The sequence below is a fragment of the Lepidochelys kempii genome, chromosome 5 (assembly GCF_965140265.1).
Source record: "Lepidochelys kempii isolate rLepKem1 chromosome 5, rLepKem1.hap2, whole genome shotgun sequence".
In the NCBI taxonomy this organism is placed as follows: Eukaryota; Metazoa; Chordata; order Testudines; family Cheloniidae; genus Lepidochelys; species Lepidochelys kempii.
In genome coordinates this window covers 79,109,995-79,134,334 of record NC_133260.1, presented here as the reverse complement: position 1 = coordinate 79,134,334, position 24,340 = coordinate 79,109,995, and the positions used below count along the sequence as shown (strand labels likewise).

Genomic DNA, 24,340 nt, shown 5'->3' with positions numbered 1-24,340 from the left:
TTAGTGCCCAGAAAAAAGGAGGAAAAAGGAAGGCTTGCTTCCATGGCATCAAAAACTCTCTACTGGCTGGTTTATGCCAACTTGGACCTGTTCTTAGGTGCTCATGCCTGGCAGGGTCTCCAGAATCCCTGATAGCAGTATTTAACAAAGAACCCGGCAGGGCCTGAACAACACTAATGAGCAAAGGAGGATTTCTTGTGCTCCAGCACAATGTTCTTTCCCACTTGAAGCCCCTCAAGAGTTTGATCAAAGGCCTCCTGAAAAAATTTTCATCTTTCAGGTATCGCAATGATCCTGTTCTTGAGAATTTGACAAAGAGAGTACACTGACCTAAAGCAGGGAAAGCATGCAACTTTTTCAAGGATTCCCCAACAATTTCCTTGTTGTACTTGTGGAAAGGGAGCAGGCACATAGCTACTTCTGAGACTAGAATAGCCTCTTTTGTGATTATTTTCTTGAGAATCTTCCCCAGACCAAATTCAGGAGAGTAGGACTTGCTCCAGAAGCAGGAGAAGGTCCTTACCTTCCAAAGGAACATGTCATTTTTAGAACTATCTAGGATGCTCTGGCATGGTTTTGAGGCAGGGAATGGACTCTCTCTCTGGAGCTCTCACTAATCAAACTTTCCAGCAAGATTTTTGATTTGACCATGAACTAGCAGACTGTGATTGAGAATGCACATCACAGGCAGGAGGGATTCTGATGGTTGCCAAATGCGTTGCAACCAGCTATTGGTTGAAGGTAACTGAAGCAATGTAACAAGGAGGAGCAGCCCAGATTTCAGACTGGTGGGCTCCTTACAGCCCTTTTTTTTTTTTTTAAAGTCATCATAAAGACCTACCTAATGGGAAAAGTCTGCATCTAGGCCAAGAGCTCCTTAGTTCGGATACCTGTGCTGGTACTGACTTCTTCTGTGGACTTACACAAACCACAAGTACTCTGACTCAGTTTTCCCATCAGTCCCAAAACAACTTATGGCACTGATATGTCCCAGGAAGTTAATGTCTATAAAATACTTTAAAATAAATAAATAAATAAAAACAAAGCAGGAGCACATTAGGACAGATTTTAGGATCTGTCCAAACTCTACATATCACAGCTTGGTGGAGCAGGAGAAGTGATATGATATAAAGTTAACGTTTGCATTTTCCTGATCCTGGGGCAGTTCTGTGCTGGGTTGGTCCTCCAAGTTATACTGGCTTGCTAATGGCCCCAGGGACCAGCACAGTATAAGGGGTCACCTGGCACTGCTCAATATGCCAACATCAGAGATGACGAGTAGTATAGGAGTTTTCATGATTGCTCTATGCTACTGGAGGATGCCTTCTGCACTGCAGGGATCCTCTCAGGGCTTGATACACCAAAAGTATGCAGCCAGAACCTCTTGGAGCTGAGGGTACAAAGTGGCTGCACCACAGAGGATCAAACCCTTTAGGTGGAAATACTACTCAATAACTATATACAGAAATCTAACCCACTGCAGGTTGATATCACTACTCCATTTATAAAGAAGTCCAATGGTTTTCCTGAATAATCTGCATAAAAAACAGCACAATCATTTATTTATTTTAGAAAATTAGGATACCTCTGTACCCATAAACATGGATATGCATGTTGCAGCTTGATGAATTCCAGCAAAACATTAAAGAAAAGACTTTCACCAAAACCTTAAAGTAAGATTTGAAATCAAATATGGTGTGGAGATGGATAGCTAAAATGAACTCAAACTACTCCCCTATAAGTAAAAATGGGTCACTGTCTTCCAGATATCCCCACTTATGAAACTCCTATAAGATATGATACATGGTCCAAGCTAAGCATTTAATACCCTGGCAACATCTCATCCCTGTCCTTAATTTAGATCAAAATTCTTCAAAATGAATCCATTTCTGCATTATGAAGAGTCTTAATTCAAAATAAAAGTATATAATGGCGGCACAAACATCTGTGATTAGATGGTGCTGGTTTTCCTCTAACCTATGCAGCTAGGTATGGCCTAATATTACCAGAACTAAGACATGAAGAGAACTTTTTAGAGCTATATTGCTGTAAAAGATTGACAGAGGGTTAAATGACTTAGGGTTTACTACAGCTTTGTAAGATATTCAAACATTGCAGCTCTGTGAATCCTCACAATAACACTTACGCAACTATTAAAACTCACATCAGACAGTTTTCAAGTTTTAATCTCCATGTTCTACATAGATTTTACACATTAGAGGACACTGGAGCAAATTAATGAGCTACTTAATAAGCATAATCATCATGTACATAATCATAACATTAGGCTAAAGCACTGACTCCTCTAGATTTCCACCAAACTTCCATTGCCCCCCTACAATGAATGAGAGATCAAGTTTAGTCCTGAATACTGATCCTCCAAATGGCAGCACATCTTCAGGCAGCCTTATTCTTTCATTTTACTATACAGTTTATAACATTTTTAATTTGAGATGTTCTAAGTTTAGGGAAAAAAGCCTCTCAAAACCATTGACAGATTTTTATGTTCAACACCCCAACAAACAATTATGAAAGACAGGGAAATATACTTAGCAAGCAATCCCTTAAGAAAGTTAAGTACCCTTAATAAGAAACACTGCATTCTCCTATCTAAAAAGTTCATTATTGAAGTCAGTCTATATACCTGAGCAATTCATTAGTGGCATCATAGCTCATTATGTCTCACTTCAAACACACATCAATGCAAAACTGGTTCTGTGATCCAAGGAGACAAGGTAATAATTCATGTAGAAGCTTTTGAATTTGTAGAAGTCTGGGCACTACAGCTAACATGCTAATAGCTCCCCCCCTTGAAATATTAGCATCTTGCAACTGAGAAAATACTTATTCTTATTATATCAGTTATATAAACTTTCAAAAATGTTTTTACTCCCTGAACTCTTTCCAGACCTTCCAAATTTCAGACTCTTGAATCCAATCTTTTATCCCAGTTTTCTTTTTAGTGGTTATCATAGCGAAAAAATGGGGAAGAAAGAGAAGGGAGGGAACCTTTTCTCCTCTGCATTCTCTTCGAACTGGAGCCTGTACTAAAATACTAGGGCAAACAGGAGCAGATTTTGAAGCTCTGCAAAACAACGTTGGTTGGAAGAATATTCTGAAAGTATAATTCGGCAGGTCAAAAAAGAATTGGAAGATCAACTAGCAAAAGATTCAAAAATTAACAGCAAAAAATATTTTTAAGTACATAACAAGCAGGAAGCCTACCAATCAGTGTGTCTATTGGACAATCGAGGTGCTAAACAAGCACTCAAGGAAGACAAGATTGTTGTGGAGAGGCTAAATGAACTCTCTGCATTGGTCTTCACTGCAGAAGATGTGAGGGAGATTCCCATACCTGAGCCATTCTTTTTAGGTGACAAATCGGAGGATCTCTCCCAGATTGAGGTGCCAATTGTGGAGGTATTAGGATAAACTAAACTGTAATAAGTCACACGGACCAGATGGTATTCACCCAAGAGTTCTGAAGGAACTCAACTATGACATTGCAAAACTACTAACTGTGGTATGTAATCTATCACTTAAACCAGCTTCTGTACAAAATGACTAGAGGATAGCTAAGAGGATAGCTAACGTGACACCATTTTTTTTTTAAAGTCTCCAGAGGTGACCCTGGTAATTACAGCCCAGTAAGCCTAACTTCAGTATCAGGCAAACTAGCTGAAACTATAGTAAAGAACAGAATCATCAGACACACAGAAGAACATGATTTGTTGGGGAAGAGTCAACACGGCTTTTGTAAAGGAAAATCATGCCTCACCAATCTATTAAAATGCTTTGAGGGGGTCAACAAACATGTGGACAAGGGTGATCCAGTTAATACAATGTACTTGGATTTTCAGAAAGGGACCTTGGAGCCTTTGTGGCTAGTTCTCTCAAAACAGCAGCAGTCAAAAAAAGCTAACAATGTTAGGAACCTTTGGGAAAGAGATAGGTAATAATACAGAAAATATCCTAATGCCACTATATAAATTCATGGCATGCCCACATTTGTAATACTGCACACAGTTCTGGTCCCCCCATCTTTAAAAAGATACATTAGGAATGGAAAAGGTACAGAGAAGGGCAAAAAAATAGGTATATGGAACAGCTTCCATACGAGGAGAGTTTAAAAGACTGGGACTATTCAGACTGGAAAAAAAAAAAGATGACTAAGGGGGGAGAATATGATATAGGTCTACAAAATCATGTTGTGGAGTAAGTGAAGTGTTTTACCCCCTTCACAAAACACAAGAACCAGGGGGGTCACACAATGAAAGCAACAGGCAGCAGGTTTGAAACAAACAGAAAGAAGTACTTCACACAAGCACAGTCAACTTGCGGAACTCATTTCCAGGAGATGTTGTGAAGGCCAGGTCCATCAATTGTTATTAGTCAAGATGGTCAGGGATGCAACCCCATGCGCCGGGTGTCCATAGGCCTCTAACTGCCAGATGCTGGGACAACAGGGGCTGGATCACTTGATTATTACCTATTCTGTTCGTTCCCTTTAAAGCACTGGGCACTGGCCATTGTTGGGAGACAGGATACTGGGTTAGATGGACCATTGGTATGATGCAGTGTGGCCATTCTTATGTTCTTACATGTAATGAAATTCCAGCAGTAAGAAGCAGATCTTTTGGCTAACTGGACACAATGAATGCTTAACAAAAAAATCATGAACAGCTTAATAAGGTCTTTACAAGTGCATTTAGTGTTAGTAATCCAAGAAGAGAAGGAAACAATCAATGAGTTATTCAGTTGACATTTTCGGGAACCGACACAAACTTTTATGAAGCAAGGACGTAGGAGGTTAACTAATGAATTGAAGCAATGTACAGTAGGTTGCTTTCCACTAATGAAGTTATAAAGAAGAAGAAAACAGACTGTCACAGATTCAGCCTTTTTCACATATACTGGTGGAGGAATGACTGGATTATTTCAGAGAAGTGAAGGATTTTTCCTTCATAGATCAAATTACTAGCTGACTTTAATGTGAAGTGATGCTACAAAGTAAGACTAAACAACAAAAATATATTAATTTCCCTAGCTAGCACGTCCAAAAGGTTTTTGGGTTCTTTAAGAAATACAAAACTATAATCATAATTAACGGGTAGACTTGCCCAAACCCTTTAGTACATCTAACATTATTTTTGTTTTCAAACTCCCTGTTTCTTACATGGAAATTACATATAAAAAGTTGACTTTACAATAGTATTTGGAGTGTACACATATGCACTCATGTTGTATACACACCTATGTAAAAACTTCTTTAAAGCACACACTTAGGACCAATGAACTTTCAGTGTTACTTAATATTAATGGGATCACAGTGGGATGTTGTGTGGCTGAGACGTAACGTACAGTAATGAATCAGGAATCTCAAAGGAACAGAGAAGTTTCTTACTGCACTTGGCACTCTTATGTGAACTAAAATGAAGATTTTCTGCAGACAGAATATAGCAACCTGCATTTAAACTGATGATTCAACACACAGCTGATTTAAAGTATCAATGCTGATTCATTAATTTACTTTCCTGCTAACATTTAGCTGTCATCTTTCACTATGCAGAAAAATTTTATTTCAGATTAAGTTAGGGATGCAGCAAAAAAGCTATAGTTCATAGAATTCTTGCTGGCTGCATGCTCCTGTTCTTAAAAAAAATTGAAATAACAATTAAAAATTCTCTATCATTAGATATTCTGGAGGAGAAAAATTTCTTGCAATATGAAAAACTATTACCTACCTTTCATAACTATTGTTCTTTGAGATGCGTTGCTCATGTCCATTCCATTCTTGGTGTGTTCACGCCACGTGCACAGTTGTCAGAGACTTCTGCCTTAACGGTATCCATAGGGTCGACTGTGGCGCCCTCTGGAGTGCTGCGCTCATGCATTTGTATATCAGGCACCACCGGCCCTATGCCCCCTCAGTTCCTTCTTGCCGGCAACTCCAACAGAGGGATAGGAGGGCGGGTAATGGAATAGACATGAGCAACACATCTCAAAGAACAACAGTTAGGATTGCAGACTGCGAGATTCTATGTCCATACCTGTATGTGTACGTGCAGCAGGGCAGGATGAGGGAGCCCAGGCTGGTGGAATGGACAGGCTCAGTGGATCCCCAGCACAACAGGTGGCACCCCAGAAGGGGGGCCCAACCCATCACAAGTACGTTAAACCAAGTGTCTGATTGCTCCACCATCTATTCCACCTCTAGGCCTAAGTTATGGCCATCCTTTGGAGCAGGGCTTGGTGCTTCTTAAAATCGTCCGGTGGGCTAGCACGAGAGGGTCCCACCACAGCCTCATCTGGACTGGGAGAGGGCCTAGGGCATCATTCACCATGGGGGAAGAGGGTCTCATGGTGGGCACCGGCCCTTCCACCCACCACGGCATCCATCTGCACTTTGCGTACCGAGCCCGGTGATGTCTGATACTTGTCTGAAGCGGGGATTGACGACTGGTGTGAAAGGGGCATCGGCATAACCACTGGCCTGCTACCAGGATGGCATCACAGAGATGGACGCAGCCTCAGGAGCCCAGTCACCATGGTGCTGTCTTGGTGAGGGGCTGAACTCCCTCTTCGTGCTGGAGGGATCCCGCCTCCAGTGACCACGGCGGGACCATCAACGCCCGAGTCTGGAGGCTAACTGTCACTGTGGGTGAACAGTCCTTTGAAAAGGTGGATCGGTGCCGGGAGCAGGGGGAACAGCACAGTGTTCGGGAATGTTCCCATGATCTAGATGATGGCGATTGACATTGTGGAAAGGGTCAGCGGGAGGAAGACCAGTGCCAATCATACAGTGACCAATGCCTCCCTCTGGGTGAATCTCGACGAGAGGGCAGAGACCAGGAGCACAGTGCCAGCGAACTAAGGCGACCTATGCTGATGCAGAAACCAGGGGTGGGGTGACAAATTGCTCTGCCTTGGTTCCAGAGACCAGCGGCGTCCACTCACCTTCTGGGAAGATTTCACAGATGGCTTGCCCTCGTAGGGAGCCTTTGCCGGGTCCATCGCAGCACGCAGCGCTGGCTGTGCTGCGAGAATCTTTTACTCTCTAGGCACTGTGAAGGCATTGACTCTGCCATAAGTCTGGGTCCCCTACTGCTCCCTGGAGTTGGTGATGGATCCCTTGGGGGGTGTGGAGGAGTTGGGGAGGGGTAGGAGGTCCCCTAGGGGATGTGTCCCCATGTGGCCCTGGGGTGGACGGGCAGCCTGAACAGGGTCCTTTCCTGCTGCCCCTTGGTCCTTCTTGCTCAGTGCCGCGTCCCACTTTTTCGAATTCTTTTTGGGCGCTGGTGAAGGGGAATAGTGCTGGGTAGAGCCCGGCGCCAGCTCCGAGGCCGGCTGGAGAGTAGCCTCCAAGAGGAGGGCTCTCAAATGGATGTTGCGCTCTGTGTCCTAGGATGAAAGTTCTTACAGATGCAACACTTTTCTTTTACATGAGATTGCCCTAAGCACTTCAGACAGCTGCCATGGGGGTCACTAACAGGAACAGGCCTATTACAGTCAGTGCAGGGCTTAAAACCTAGAGACTGGGGCATGCCCTGCCTGGGGCAAAGTCCTTGCCAGGACCCTAAATTACTAACTACCTACAGTAAACAAAACTATTTACAGTTGCAATACATGAAGTGAAGAAAGGAAACCGCTGACCACTTGCGGGTGGTAAGAAGGATCATGAGCGCTGCACTCCAGAGGGCACCACAGCCGATTACGGATATCGTGAAGGCAAAAGTCTCCGACAACTGTGCAAATGGGTGCGCACATACCTAGAATGGAACCGACATGAGCAAGCATTCGAAGAACCACCTAACGTTTTTCAGTATTTAACTGTTTTTTTAAAAATTAAGGTTAGCTTCCTTCAAATTTCAACCTTTTTGGTTTGTTCTTTTTTTGAGGACTTAGAAATAGTAAATTTAAAAGAGAGTTATCTGAAAATTCTGAATTTGCTTTGCTTAAACAGTAACAAAGTTATAGTTTACTGAACTCTCAAGTATTCCAGGGCAAAACAGAAATCATATTTGACACTAAGTTATTCAGTATAATGGTACAAAACGTTTCCCACCATTTCAATAAGATGTCTAGCATATTAACACATGAACTTAATTCAATCTCCAATAAAGTGGAAACAAGAGCAGTCGGCCACTGAATAGCAACAATCCTATGGCTAAAGCAAATATGTAAATATATTTCAGCAGCAAGAAAGAAGCCAAAAGTATATATCTGAATTCACAGCTATGTACGGAGAGACTTGTATTAGTTTATCCAACATTCACTTTGTTAAGTCCTAGTTATTACAGAACTCCTCTGTAAATATATTTTGTACACAAAAAACACACCACCACAATTCGCTCCAATTCTTTGCCATCTCAGAGGTACCAAGAATAAAAATGAGTCATGAAGAGTGAACTAGTTTAGAGGTGGTCCTCTAAAATGCACAAGGTAATTTGACAGAGTACGAAGTGCATATAAGGGTAAATCTTTTCCCACCACTGCTCCTATAGCACTTCACAGAGTAATAAATACAATTTAAAGAAATACTGTACAACTTAATTGAACCCTTTATAGCTTCTGTCATACCATATACAACCTGATGGCTTTGTCACACAAGACACTCAAGAAAATTAGGACAAGTCAGCTAAAGGTGACACGTTAAAATGCATTAAACAACTGCATGGATACTCTCATTCCACAGGGGATTAAATTGAAGCAAAGCATAGCCAATTTTCTTCTGAATGAGAGTATCCACACAAGGGTTTAAAGCATTTTAACTCCAAACCTTTGGTTAACTCCTCAATTTTTTTTCACTGTAGATAGGCCTTAAAAGTACTATAGCTAATTGTTCAAAGGAATCTAGGCTACAGTACTAGACTAGCCAATGCCCCAACATATTGGCAAAATTTGATTTAAAAAATTCAGTTATAACTGAAAGATATACATCACAACACTTATTCACAATATCAAACTCTACTGTAAGAAAAATAATTAGCATATTACATTATTTCATAGTATCTGCTACTAACAAACATTACTAATCCTTTGCCACTATGTTACAAAAACAATCAATAATTCAATAGGTGTGCAGTTATCTCCTATACCAGAGATTCTCAACCTTTTTGTTTTTGAGGCCCCCCCCAACATGCTATAAAAACTCCATGGCCCACCTGTGCCACAGTAACCGGTTTTCTGCATATAAAAGCCAGGGCCTGTGTTGGGGGTAGCAATCAGGTCAAATGCCTGGTGCCCCATGCCACAGGGCCCCCATGAAGCTACACTGTTCAGGCTTCAGCCCCGGGTGGTGGGCCTCAGGGACCTGGGCTTCAGCCCTATGCGGTGAGGCTTCGGCTTTCTGCCCTAGGCCCCAGCAAGTCTAATGCTGGGCCTGTTTCGAGGCCCTGCTGAAACTTGCTCGAGGCCATCTATGGGGCCCTGGACCCCTGGTTGAGAACTACTGTCCTATATAACATCTAACTTTAAAAGCAATGGGATGATTTAATACTATAGTTTTGCTTTTAAACTAAGCTTTCTGCAGGAATTTAACTTTGCTGCCAGGTTACCTAAAAAGTCTGTACTCTCATAATTTCTGTTTTCCACTATTAAAGAATTAAATCAATATCTGCCTTTGTTCTGTACCTACAGGACACACCGTCACCATTTCCTAAAAAATACTTCCTTTTAAAGGTAAATACTGAATTTGCCCTCTAGCTTTAAATGGACCAAAATGTTAAGATAAATTAAAAACTGCTCTTGGGATGGTCATGTTTTTGGGTTAGAAAAAGCAAAGTACTGAAATTTTTCTCAGTAAATGCTGGGATTGTTGAAGTAATTATTTTGAATAAAGTACTGAATGCGCCATAAACTAAATGCACCAGAACTAGATAAATTCAAGGAGGATAGGTCTGTCAATGGCTATTAGCCAGGATGGGCAGGGATGGTGTCCCTAGCTTCTGTTTGCCAGAAGCTGGGAATGGGTGACAGGGATTGGATCACTTGATGATTTCCTGTTCTGTTCATTCCCTCTGGCACTGGCCACTGTCAGAAGACAGGATACTGGGCTAGACGGACCTTTGGTCTAACCCAGTATGGTCGTTCTTATGTTCATAAACTATTTGAAGTGTTCCACTGATATGTTAAACATAGATAGAAATATTTCTTAATTTAGCCAGAAGGTACTTAAGAAATCTCAATTTTATCCAGTTTAATCTCAAATCCAATGCTAATTTCACATTCTAATATGGTTCAAGGAGACAAATCAACTACTTTCCTTTTTTATTTTATTGATTTGAAAGAGTTGCTGTGATCAGAACACTGGTCTGATAGTCAAACTGCTTGTTACTAGTAAGCTAAATAAGAATTAATTATTTTTATAAAAAGGTTTAGAGCAACCAACTCTTTGATTAGTTGCAATATTCACTTTATTTTATTCAGTTACTTTATTCTACACAAACAAGAGCTTTTCAAGCATCAGTTTAGAATTTTGCAATTTAATTCAAGACTCAGATTTTTTAAAAGATGCAAAAAACTTATTGTACAGAATTAAGAGGGTGAAGTATGCAATTTTATCCCTGCTCTTTGCCTTGGAGGAGAAAAAAACAAACAAGATATTTTAGAAAAAACTAAAATATAAGAAATAGATGGAGCTCTCAGTCTCAGGCTCAAAAAGCGTATTGAGCACAAGGAAAATACACAACATGTTCTATACAACTTCTTGTTATAATACTACATTATTATGATTTTGATTGACATGACAAACAATTACTAAGAACAGAGTGTACGCACATAAACAGGGCAGCTTTCAAGCCATCTGATGTGACAAGTATCTTCTTGATTCTCGTGCCCTACATTTCCCAAGAATGACTGCAACCACATACATCACATACACAAGGAAAGCAAAACCGGGTTGAAAGCTACAATAATCTGATAAAGGAAATTAAGCATTCAGGGAGAAAGAGTTTGGACTATAACAGGGTCTGGGTGGGGAATTAACATAAGACAATGAGTCAGCATTTGACTTAGACAGAAACTCTAAATTGGCCAACCTTAGTGAATGAATCCCCTTAAGCTACTGTTTACAAATGAGAAATGGACTGGACTGGGAATCATACCTCATTTGAGCATTTTGGTGGTTGGCAAAGAAACAGAGCTGTTACTGCTGCGCACCATTAAGCAAACAAATTAGTGAATTCAAAAGCTTCCCGAGTACACCACTTTGTTCAAGTTTTGATGCGATAACCCACTTCCATTAAGCAGAAATTAATATTATGTTTTTCACTTGCAAGTGGAAGTGCAATAAAATTAGCTTTCTGGAGGCTCTTTAGTCACTATGTATAACTACATTCCTCCAACATCTTAAAGGGATGCCATAAATTCCATTACTGTCTGAATATTTTTAACTACTATTCTTAAAAGCAAAATCTAAGACACTGAAAAATGATCAGAAAAAAAATTCCTTGTTTTTAGTTTTCTACTTTGTGAATTTGACAGCACTGTGTATATGTAAATTCACCATGTCTGGTCAGATAGCCAGTTTTGCCTTTTTTGCATTGGCCTCTCTATCAGGAGGGGAGAAATACATTTGTTTGGTAGGGACAAGTACAATATCTAAAGCTGCTGTTATACTTACTTGTAGAAACTGACTCTATTTAAACAGATATTTAATTGAAATAAAGTACTTAACTAAATATTACTAATATTCATTCATTTCTCATTTTTTACCCTGGTTAAAAAATATAAAGTGCTGCACTGTGCCAAGTTCTCCAAATTGGCTAATATTAAATAAACTTGAGTAGTTAAAATCTACTTAAATATATATAAAATTAAAATGAACTAAAGTCATAACGTTAGAGGATTTAGTTGATATAAATTTTAGAAAGCTATACTGCTAAACTACAACAGGCATTTGTAGAAATTCAACATACAAAAAGTCAAACTTTCTGCACTTTTCTTTTCCAGTTTGGCAGTTGCAGAACAAAAAGAATAAGGGAATGTAATTATGGACATAACTATGAAGCAAACTTTTCAGCTGAAAACAAGAATCATGCCAGGAGTTACAGGGGAATAGGTTGCAGCATGTGGAAATAATCAATCATGCAAAGAAGCAGAAAATACCTGTACCGAGCCACCATGTCTGTCAGCTGCAAGGTGAGCTCTCAAGTGATGGGGGTTTGCCTGCTGGGAGTCCCAAGCTGCCCTGTGGTCTGCCGACTGCCAATTATATAATGCATTAAGCATGCAAGGAAGAGGAGGGAAAAAACCCAAAACATATTAAACACCTCATGCTAGTATTACAATGTAAAATAAAAATCCCACAGGAATACAACACACAAACAGAATGTAACCAGCTATGTACATATGCACATGAATGTATATAGTCTAAGTTTAAACATGTATCTAACAGATTTATTTGGGAATAAGCTTTCGTGGCTAAAAACCCCGCTTCTTCAGATGCATCTGCCACCGGACTCCTTGTTTTTTTTGTGGATACACACTAACACGGTTACTCCTTGATACTTGACACGTTTAAACTTTGCTATTTACTATAGCTAAAAGTTGTGGAGTAGCTAAAAACAAAAAAATGTATACGCTCAAACGTAACTACCAGACAGATTAAGAATCTGGAAATAGCAGAAAGCATAACAATAAACAAAAATAAAAAACCCCAAACCAACTGTTTTTATTATTTTAAGTAATTCCAAAATGGTTATAAGTCTCTTGGGGTATGCAAAATTTCTCTCGAACATAGCAATATAATTAAAAATATGATGAAGACTCCAGAAGAAAACAAGAATTGATGATTACATATGTTTAAAATACAATGCTGCAATTGCACATCATGCATGTTATAGTAACTGAAAATATACATTCAACAAATGCAATACAAAATGCAGCGCACAATTATTATATTGTATATTCCTACCCTTGCATCAACAAAAGCCTGAAATTTTCTGAGAAACAAACTGAAGTATAAAATCACAATACTGATCAAAGTTATCAGCTTACTGTAATTCTCCACTAGTTTGGCAACAAACTCCTAATGTAATTCTCAGACTATATCCTTTAAAATAACTGATTTTTGTACAGAAACCTTAAACCTTTTAGGGCGAAGCTTTTGAAACTAGTCACCTACATTATGTATGCAAATCTCATTTGTATGTATAAAGTGGGTAACTATGTGCATATGCACTTTTTTTTTTATTACTAGAATAAATCACATGTGCATATGCATATTATATATGCATATTATATATATATATTATATATATATTATTATATATAATATTATATATTATATATAATAATATTATATATTATTATATATATATTATTATTATATATAATATGCATATATAATATGTATATATTATATGTGTGTGTGTATATATATATATATATATATATATATATATATATATATAGGGTGAAGTTTATATGTTCACTTGGGAAGCTTGACCCTTAAACTGTACAGCATATCGAAGTAAAATATGATTTATATATTTTGTACAGATACTATTTCAACCTTTACATAAAACAGTTTTTGATCTGTAAGAAAGTACTTAAAAATACATTTTTCTCATGACAGCATTCTGGTAATCTCACCTCAGAATTGTACACACTCTGAGCACCAGGTAACAATGGCGAATTCAAACCTTAAGCAGTCCATCTGTTCTTATAGCCTATGATTGAGCATGAAGTATTTTCTCTAAGAAAAACTTGACAATACTTTTAACAGAAAATCTAGAATTCTCACAAATTTTACTGCCTTTTGAATTTACTAAGGTGGCAGTAAACTATAAATATGATGGGACAAAAAATGCAATCTTAGGAAAACAGAACCCTCTAACACTAGTGAGTGATTCACTGTACAGGGTGCAAAGTAAGAGACTGTAAGATTAAATAGAAAAACTAAGGAAAAAATACAGCAATGCTCCTTAGGATGCAGTTCATCAAAAAAAAAGACAAAAACCTCCCACTTATTTATAATTACAACTTAAAAACACAATAGCCCTTTATGACCTTTATTTAAGATTTACAAACCAAAAACATTCATGCATTAATAAGGCTACCTTCAGCAAACATAGAAAAAAAATGGACAGCAGAAACTGGTGTCAATTTGAAAATATGTAACACAAGCAATATCAAGGCTGTTTTGGCACAAAGAACCAACTTTATAAAAAGGATGACATAAAATAAAGCTGATAAAATCTTAGGTGAGCAGCATACCTGATTTTTGGATTGTTGCATCTTATCTCTGTGCTGATGTGCTTCTCTGTTTGATGACAGTGCGGGGTCCGAATGAATTGAGCCCACTGGAGTAGGCTACAAACATAATATATTATGTAGCAAATTGTTAAAAAATATTTAAGTTTTTTACATACCAACAATTATTGAATTGTAATCCAAAACATGTTTCTGAACCTGCCATGGAAATGTACAGAGATGTGGCCATACAAAACCAACAGCAAGTCATGAAGCAGATCCTCACTAATTCTTAAACTTGGTAATTGCCTCACAAAAACCAGTATCATGCTCTCCCTTCACAAAAATTTAGGAGCAACTTGCTGCAATGATGTCTGATTATAAAGACTTCACTAGTCTATGCTGCAATGCATTCACTAGTATGCTTAGGACATGATGAGTTATTGTAAAATGGTCCAAATAAGTGTATTTTGTGAGGAGTTCCTTAAATTTTTGTTTGCTTACATTTTAATTTGAAAAGTTTGCCACTACTCCAGCTAGAAGTGTCAGTCCCACTACAGTTAAAGTTGCATCAAGTATCCATTCTAACCTATTTCGGTTACTGATAACTTCCTGTAAGGTTTCAGGCTGAAATCTTCTATGACTAATCTCTGCCCTCTTTGAAAGTATGAAGAAAAAAAAAGAGGATTAAGCCACTTTTAAATGTGAACACAGTGGAAATAAAAGATATTACCATTTTACAAATTTTCTTCTAACTTTTTTTTTTAAAAAAAAACAACAGATAATGAAAATGGCTGGGGTTTGAAAGATACAATTTTGTCTGGGGAGAATGCTTACTGAAAAGCAGTGCATTTCATTGTTCCAGAGGAAATTTGAGTTCACCATCTTATTTGCTTTTGAAAAATTGTTTACCAACTATTCACAATGGTATTTTTTCACTTAGTTTGTAAGATGTGTAGCTAAGGAATGATTCACTGAGGCTATTTTCAAGATTAGCTTAGCTAAGTAGTGAAAGTTTATAAAGTTGTTCAGGACAGAAGGTACATGGGGACTGAGAAAAGCTTCTGTAAACATTTTAAGATGCACAGCAGGGAGTCCCACTTTGATCATTCCCAAGGAAGGTGTTCCTTCCTATAAACAATCTAAGCATGTGTGGGAGAAGGCATTCTGGTGATGTATAAATAGTTCCAGACTGTAGAATTTTAACACACTTCAAATTTGTAGAAGCTAACAGAATTTCCAAATCCTAAACAGGGAAATTCCTACCTTTTCACTTTAAGTAAAGAAAATCCATAGAAAGATTATATCCGTAGAATGTTAAACAAGCATGGGTAAGTAATCAAAGACAGAATGTGCCAAATAAAAGATTTCAGATGCCCTCAAACTTGGACTGTCCCTTTCTGAGTGCTACAAAATATTAACTTCTGTTAAAAGCCACAATACATTTGTTGCTATAACTTTATGTGCAGCATACTGCAGTACTATGTAAATACCATAATCCTATAAAATCATGTACATAAAAAGCACAGTTGTTTCATAGGGAACTGACACAATTTCCGACACTTAAGAATCAATTGTGCACATGATCAAAGTTAGCTTTGAAGTCGCTGCTTCATCCCTGTATACATTATCGCATGTAAGTAAGGACGAAGAGAATATATATGCTGCTGTCTCTCATATTAGATTGTTGGCTCTTCTAAGCAGGGAGCACATTTAGTTGTGTTTTTATACTGCCTAGCACAGCAGGAACCTTATCCATGACAGGGACCCTAGGCACTACTGCAATACAAAATAATCGTTATCGTGTACAAAAAAACCCTCAAACAAAACAATGCTATCAGAATGTTATTTGGGTTGCAAAGCCAAGCCCTCAAAAGTTAGAAAGAGCCAGATTAACAATTAATCTAATAACAATAATTATAGTGTAGACTATTGGAGTACTGACAATCTTAGTAAAATATGATTGTGAGAATAAGTTACGAAAATATATACACAAGTAAATAAGGATACGTATATACAGGAGCATGACATTAAATTTAGTGTAAGTAAAAAAAGAAAATGTTACAAGATTATTTCAAGTTGTAGAAAAAATTCTGTAAGTCAAATACAGAGTTTTGTAAAATGAAAGCTTAGAATAGATAATATTGGAGCATGCAACCAAAGTTCTATTGACTTAGACTATGTTTTCCATGAATTTTTGACTGTACAAATATTTCTGTCTGGCTTTTCTCAAAAAAAGTTTGGTCTTTTTGGGCAAAAATTGAATTTTTGTAATTTTTCAGTGAAAAGACAGAATTTTCTACAGATAACACCCCCACCATTTTCTGATCAGCTGAGACCCTAACTGTGGGGGCTAATCCTTTAGTTCCTGGCAGTAGCCAAAAATGTTTTTAAAAGGACATCTTTATTGAGTATTTTAACAAGATACTTAGAAGCTCCTTCAAGCCACCTGTCTCAGCAAAAGCTTGCAAGCAGCAGCTCATGTGCCTGTCAGGCTGGACAGGCAAGGTGTGCACTTTGATGTCACAAAGGGAATAAGGCTTTAGTATAGCTTCAGCTTACTATAGTTTCAGCTATAAACCTCAGATGCTGAGAAGTGATTTCTCAGTTGCTTAAAACTTTCCCAAAATGAAACCACCATACACTCCCAATGACGACTCTGTCCTTGCAAAGTTTCAAATGACAATCTGTTACTCTTCTCAAAAGATGATTAGAATTCCTACAACCCCCTATTATAAAACGGAGGAGGGAATTTTATTTGATGTTTAAAAAAACACCACACCTTTAGTAAGAGACCCAGTATGAAAAAAATCTCAGACCAAAAGGTGATATTTCATAAATTTCACAATATGTAAAAACAGGGGATTACAATGGAAACTGTTCTGCAGCTTTCACAACAGTAGCTTGACTCATAATCTTAGTAAATTTTATAATATACAAGAAAAATTATACACAAATATTAAGACTAACTATGATAGTTAAAAAAAACTAGACAGACAAAAATACAGCATCTTTGCTTAACTGAACTCACCAGCTGTTTCCCAATCCAGTCATATTCATAATCAAACATATAGCCCTTCCGATCAAATAAGTCTGTAAAGAGTTTTCTTAAGTAGTCATAGTCTGGTTTTTCAAAAAAATCTAGCCTTCTTACATAACGCAGATATGTAGCCATTTCCTCTATACAAATGAGAAATATTCATAATTGCCATTTCTGTTTTATTAATGGTTAAACAATTTCATTAATCATTGGCATTTAAAAACAAACCAAATAAATCTTTAGCTTTCTATATAAAATTCAGATTGATTTTGTCATGTTAATTTACTTTATCAGTTAAGTTTTCATGTTCCACAGCAGTTAATGCATTTTTCCCTTTGAAACAATTATGCACCTATTAACTTTATGTTCATGAGTATCCCATTCAATTTAATGGAACTGTCATACGTCTAAACGTTTGCAGGATGGGAGCCAAATAGACAATAAAAAAAAAAAAATCAACTTTTAAAAATCTATCATTACTAGACGTGAGAGATTTATACAGCAGAAAACTCCCCCCCCCAACCCCCCCGCCTTATTTTATACATTTGATAGAAGTTTCTTGTTTAGTCAATTTCATGGGTGCTTCTGTATAGCAAATTAGTTTCATATGTCTGAGTCTTTTACAGAGAAATCAGGGAAATAAAATATCTTTTTGTATAGGAAAATGTAACTATAATACCACAAAAATTGTTAGGGGGACTCAGAGGCAGGAGTAGTGCCCAAAATGAACTGTAAGTAGTTTTAAGTAAGTCAGCTTCAAAATGAGGGTCATCTACCAGTAAGAAAAGTGTTACAATAAATATTTTTAAAAAATATTAAAGCTGCTTTCTTATAGATGAAAAGGAGACCAAAATTTTATGCTTCAGGACAAACTGATCACTATCTGGAACTGGAAATAAACTTCCTCCCCTCTTCCCTCCTCCCCACAGAATGTCAATACATTGAACAATTAGTGATTTTCGGCCTCTCTCCTAATCCCCCAGCTTCAACAACAGTCAGTGACAAAACTCTGTAATGTTTCATTATATTTTAAATTACTTGCATTAACACCATATATTTTATTATATGTATTTGAAAGCCATTTTTCTTAGTAATGTATACAGCCCTACAGTACTAAAAACAAAGATTTACTGCAGCGTTATTTTAAAGATAAATTCACAGATTCATCTTCATTAACACAGTCATTACCTGGAAAGTTTTCGCACAATACTTCGACAGGTGTTGCTCGTTTTGTGTCTCCAATTTTCTGATAACGTTCTTTTAATGTATCAGCCTATGATGTGAAAGATAAATTTATAACTTCAGAAAGTATTTTAGGAGACAACTTTACTAAGGAAACACCATGGAGAAGATGACTTTTTTTTTATTAAAAAAAAAGAGAGAGAGATGAGGATATTAAAAATACTACCTTTAAACCTTGCCACGGAAGGCTCCCTCTGAGAAAATACATAAACATATGTCCTAAAGCTTCCAAATCATCTCTTCTACTTTGTTCTGAAACATAAAATAAAAAGGTTATTAGAACATTATGTCTGCTTAAAGTATACTTTAATTTTTCACATGATTTAGAAAAAGTTTTAATATATTTAGACGTTTAACAACATAAAAATATTATATTAAAGTAGTGCACATTTTTGCCTATTGCGGACCCTATTAAAAGCAGAGTTAAACAGAAAATGCCAATGCAGAATATAGATATGTTCATCTTAATAATACAAGTAATTTTTGGTATAAAAGGAAACTGATCTGATATTTAAAATTACACTTTCAGTAAACATGTCCACATTTTTCAACTATGTTAAATGAGAACAATTTTACAGTCTGTCATTGAACAAATTTCCTTCTTAAAATGATGAAAATTAATGTGGTACATGGAAAAAGTAATATTTGTTCCACATCTATTCACTTTATGGAGTTTTTTAGGAAGCCAAAGGTTTTATTGGGGAAGTAAGAAGTCTTACATGGAAGATCAGTCAAAAAGCACCATTGAGGAAGTGAGTAGCTGTAGCTTATTCCCCTATCTAGCTGACTTTAGAGTGGAACTGTGAATGGAATTACTTTGCAGTAATACAATTTTTGCTTACATTAATGAAGTACTAATCAGCATATTAGAATTCCGGAATTTAAGCCACAGTATTCCATAAAGTTTCCAAGAGAATAAAATAAGAAAACCAACAACAATAAATTCCAAAAGATAACTCAAGTGATTCAAATGTGCAAAATTCACAAGTGCCCCTTCGGTTTCTGAAATTCTGACTATTAAAAGCAAAAACACATTTCTTATTGACAAGGTATTATTCACATTTTAAATTACAGATATCAATATATTTAAGAGTCTTCAATATAGGTAATTCAATGATCTTTAGATTATTCAATTATACAATGTAATACCCCAAAATCTTAAAGCCAATAGAAAAATTACTGCTGCTAGTAAGCATTATCATCCCTCTACTACCGGAGAGGAGGCATACAATTATATAGGATATTTTTTTTAATTGAGGTGATTCATTGGATTGAAAGCAGTTCCATAAAAACACAAGTAACTTGTCAGTCTCAACAGTAAAATGTTGTTTGGTCACCCAGTTTTAAAGCAACAACAGATTACTACTACTACTACTAATTTACTTTATAAAGAGTATAGATATGGCTAATGCTGAACAAATTTATCTAGTCTACTCCTTATAGTAGATCAGGAAGTTCATAGCAAAAAATTTGCCTTTACAGACCGAATCTTAGGGCATTGCCACACTGGAAACTTCAAAGCACTGTCGCGGGAGCAGTCCTGCAGCAGCGCTTTGAAGTGCGAGTGTGGTCACGTGCAAGTGCTGGGAAAGAGCTCTCCCAGCGCTCCTGGTAATCTACCTCCATGAGGGGATTAGCTCAGAGCGCTGGGAGCACAGCTCCCAGCTTTAAAGCGCTCTGACTTGCTGCACTCAGGGGGGTGATTTTTCACACCCTTGAGCCAGGAAGTTAGAGCTCTATAAAATGTAAGTGTAGCCAAGCCCTTAGACACAGTTAGGGGATTGTGAATTTACTTTGCATTGTGATGTCCTTACATTTGACAGTTGCTTCCCTTCCCAACAGAAGGGGTTTTAAAAAATGCTTATTCCTTTAAAAGGATTCGACATTAAAAAGAAACAGCATTTTGACAAAAAGGTAGCATATTTTACAAACTGATTAACTTGGAGTTCTCTTTCAAAGAACAGTTGATGCTTTGTTTCTAAATAGTATGTGTTTCATGATTCAGATTTGCTGTATTTTCCCTCTCATTTGCCATGAAGAACAGTTGCAAGAAGATAATAATGTACTCTTCTGAGTTGGTGTACTTTTTCCTGACAGGTTTTCCTAAGTTCCTGTGGTGATATAAATTTCCATTTCCATGAACATGATTGAGACCACAGATGGGAAAGCAACAACAATTTAAATAAACTCTTCCGTTTCCCTGCAAATGCACTTAGTAATACAGAAGCAAAGAAATGAGAGGTGTCAGACCATAGTATGAAGACAACTGTTTCCAAACAGAATATTTATTGAAGTTGTCAAAGCAATGCCAGTAGTTATTTAAGGATCCTATTAATGGTTGCTTTTATGACTCATGTATTTTAATTAAAGAAAAGTTTGCTGTGATTAATGCTTCTTTCCCCATCTTTTCTTAGGTTATCGCAAATGGTGAAAAACATTGCTACAAAATTTTTGTTCATCTGAAGCAATTTGTGAAGTACACAGAGCAGTTTTTTGTTTAAGATATAATTAGAAAAAGCCACACTGTAGGAGTCACCACTCATTTTAGTAGACCTTTTATAGACAAAAGATAAATGGCCATTACTCGTAGAAGCGAATATGCTGTTCAACAGCTAATCCCATTTAATGTGTTCTAAATTAGAGTTGTCTGAAAAAAGTAGATTTGAAGTAGTTGTCAATATAAGAGGAGATTAAAATGTTCACAAAGAGAAGCAAATTAAAAACACCACATTTAGTAGCATAGATAAAGCTTAACAATTTTAAAACAGCAAAGAGAAGCTCTATTAGCAATTCAGATGAATTTGTAATTGTGCAAGATGAACAAAGAGGCATTCTCTTTCAGAGCTGTTCGGTGGGCATGACAAGAACACACACCGCATCATGCATTAGGATAATGCAGATTGCTCCACCAGGTGTGTCAGCCTTACTCTGCAGACTTGTGCAGTAAGAGGACATGAACTTGTCTCCTAAATCAGGTGAGAAGGGCAGTGCTTAATTTGCAACAGGGCTGAGCCCCAGCTCTTCTAGACTTGACAATTCATAGCCCTGGCACGTCTGAGCTTCCTGCATCAGTTATGAAAGTAGAAAAATTGCTTGAGCCACAGCATCTCTTTCATTACAAATTAAGAACTGGAGAAGGGGTGAGTCAGCCCTGCTTACAGGGATCAGCTCCTGGAACAGGGCACACGAGAGGGCAGAAATTAAAAAGCTCCTATAAGGGCAGATCACAACCTAGTCCTAAATCAGTAGTCCATTATCAAGAAAACTTGACTGAACTTACATTCAAAACACATTTTGTTCAGCTGATCCATCATGCACTCAATTTCAAATTAACTTTTATTGTATTGCATGAGTATATAACATTACACTAATAAGACCTAAAGTTTGAAAATTAATTGCGTAAGTCAGAAAATTCAGAGATGATGAAATTTGGACTTTCATGTGTAATATACTAAAATCACATTGGACAATATGGCATTCTTTATAGAGAATAGAACAATTTTGCTTTCCCATAAAAATCTGTCAGCCTGGGGACGTGCAGGGTCGGCAGCTTCTGGAAGCTAGGCCCCCTCTATACACAGAAATACATCTGCAGTACCGCTTCAGAAAGAATCTTCCCAAGATACAACTGTAAGAATCAAAAATTATTAAATACTATGTGAGTCAGCCAGAAGGATGTGATGGTCGTCAGAAACATTTTTCACAAATGAAAAAAAGCAACTTTCTAGCAAGGGCTCAAAAATGGGGTTGTTATGCCCTTAATTAACAAACAGAGACTTTGACATTCATTTTCTTCACACTACAGTCACAAGAGAGGTACCAGTTTTAGAAAATATTCTCCAAAACTATAACATACTGTGGAGGTAGATTAATTCTACCTTGAAGAAAGAAGTTTTTAGTCAAGAGAGAAAAACAAATTAAGAGCTTTAAATTCAAGATTCAGGCTGTAAAGTTCATATTTTTCCACACACTCAAGCAAATTCTGGACTTTGTCTTAGAAAGTCCAAGAAGATATATATAGTCTCCATGAATGCTATCTATCTCTATTAGAGCTGTTCATTAATCAAAGTTAACTCACACGATTAACTCCAAAAAATTAATCGTGATAAAAAAATTAATCACGATTAATCAGTTTTAATCACACTGTTAAATAGAATACCAATTGAAATTTATTACATATTTTCAATGTTTTTCTACATTTTCATATATTTTGTATTCTGTGTTGTAATTGAAATCAAATTGCATATTATTTTTATTATAAATATTTGCACTATAAAAATGATAAACGAAATAGTATTTTTCAATTCACCTCATACAAGTACTGTAGTGCAATCTCTTTGTTGTGAAAGGGAAGGTTACTCACCTTGTGCAGTAACTGAGGTTCTTCGAGATGTGTCTCCCTCTCGGTGCTCCACTTAAGGTGGCAGTACATACTGGCACAGTCGATTGAAGATTTTTGCTAGCAGTGTCTGGTTGGGGCACGTGTGCACAGTAGCTGTCTCGTGGCACCACTGGTGGTTCTTCTAGCACGTGCACACCCCGACCCTCTCAGTTCCTTCTCTACTGTGGAGCATTTAGTTCTTTTACTCTGAAGCAGAGGGGAAGAGGGTGGGTAGTGGAGCACCCACAGGGACACACATCTCAAAGAACCTCAGTTACTGCACAAGGTGAGTAACCTTTCCCTCTTCTTTGAGTGCTGTCCCTGTGGCAGCTCCACTTCAGGTGAACGTAGAGCAGTGCCCTCATGAGAATGGAAGAAGTTTCAGAGTTGAGCCTGTAGCTGCGGCTAGGACTGTGAAGCCTACCCTTGTGTCTGCGCTCAAGCTGAGCTTAATGACATAATGATTAACGAATGTGTGTTCAGATGCCCGTGTGGCTGCTCTGCATATGTCTACAATGGGTACGTTGTGCAGGAATGCTATGGAAGCCACTACGGCTCCTGTCAATTGGGACTTCTCCGTTACATAGGGAGTAGCACAACTGAATACAGTTTGACATCCATTTAGATAGTCTTTGTGTGGATGTAGCCACATCCTTTGATCTTTCCGTCATTGACACAAATAGTCTGGGAGATTTAGGGAAGGCCTTTCTTCTGTCAAGATAAAAGGCCAGGGTGCGATGGACATCTAATGTATGTAACACCACCTCTTGGGGGTGGTTGTGTGGTTTCAGAGAAGTGAATCGGTGGAATAAGGACGATATTTTGAGCATGAATTTAGGGCGTGTCCTAAGAGTCACTTTGTCCTTGTAGAATATTGTGTATGGGGGGTGAGCCATGAGTGCCCCATCTCACTCACTTTTTGTGCCAATGTGATGGCTATCAAGAATGCCACTTTCATAGATAAGTGAAGTGAAGAAGACAATGCTAAGGATTCGAATGGTTTTCTGGTTAGGCATTTGAGCACTAAGTTTCAATCCCTTGCTGGTGTGGCTTCACAGATATCCAGGTACACATTCTGTAGCCCCATTACAAACCTCTTAGTAGTGGGATGGGCAAATACTGATGTCCCATTCTTCTGTTGATGGAAGGCCATTATGGCCGTGAAGTGAACTTTAATTGAGTTCGTAGCCACTCCTGAGTTTAAGGATAGTAGGTAATCCAGGATGATAGGAAGTGGTGCCGGTTGTGCAGATATTTGTTTGGTTTGGCACCACAGGGAAAATCTTTTCCATTTCTGGAGGTAAGTAGAGCGTGTGTTATGTTTCCTGCTAGTACTCAGTACTTGTTTTACATGGTCAGAACAGGTTAATTCCTCAGGACAGACCCATGAAAGAGCCATGTGTTCAGGTGAAGTTTCCCCAGATCCAAACGGAGGGTTTGACCATTGTCCTGTGACAAGAGATTGTATAGATAGGGGAGAG

At 37.7% G+C, this 24,340-nt stretch overlaps 1 protein-coding gene across 14 annotated transcripts in view; it reads right to left on the bottom strand.

Moving 5' to 3' along the window:
* The window catches only part of CSNK1G3 (casein kinase 1 gamma 3), a 163,566-nt gene that overhangs the window by 22,492 nt on the left and 116,734 nt on the right, over positions 1-24,340 (bottom strand). For 11 of the 14 annotated variants that reach the window (XM_073344818.1, XM_073344826.1, XM_073344824.1 and 8 more), the window contains 5 exons: positions 18,645-18,730; positions 18,425-18,509; positions 17,228-17,376; positions 14,221-14,316; positions 12,109-12,204 (listed from right to left, as the gene is read on the bottom strand). In XM_073344818.1, coding sequence (XP_073200919.1) covers positions 12,109-12,204; positions 14,221-14,316; positions 17,228-17,376; positions 18,425-18,509; positions 18,645-18,730 — 512 coding nt within the window. The remainder of the gene's footprint in view (positions 1-12,108; positions 12,205-14,220; positions 14,317-17,227; positions 17,377-18,424; positions 18,510-18,644; positions 18,731-24,340) is intronic. The other 3 variants (XM_073344825.1, XM_073344827.1, XM_073344822.1) reach the window with 2 other exon arrangements.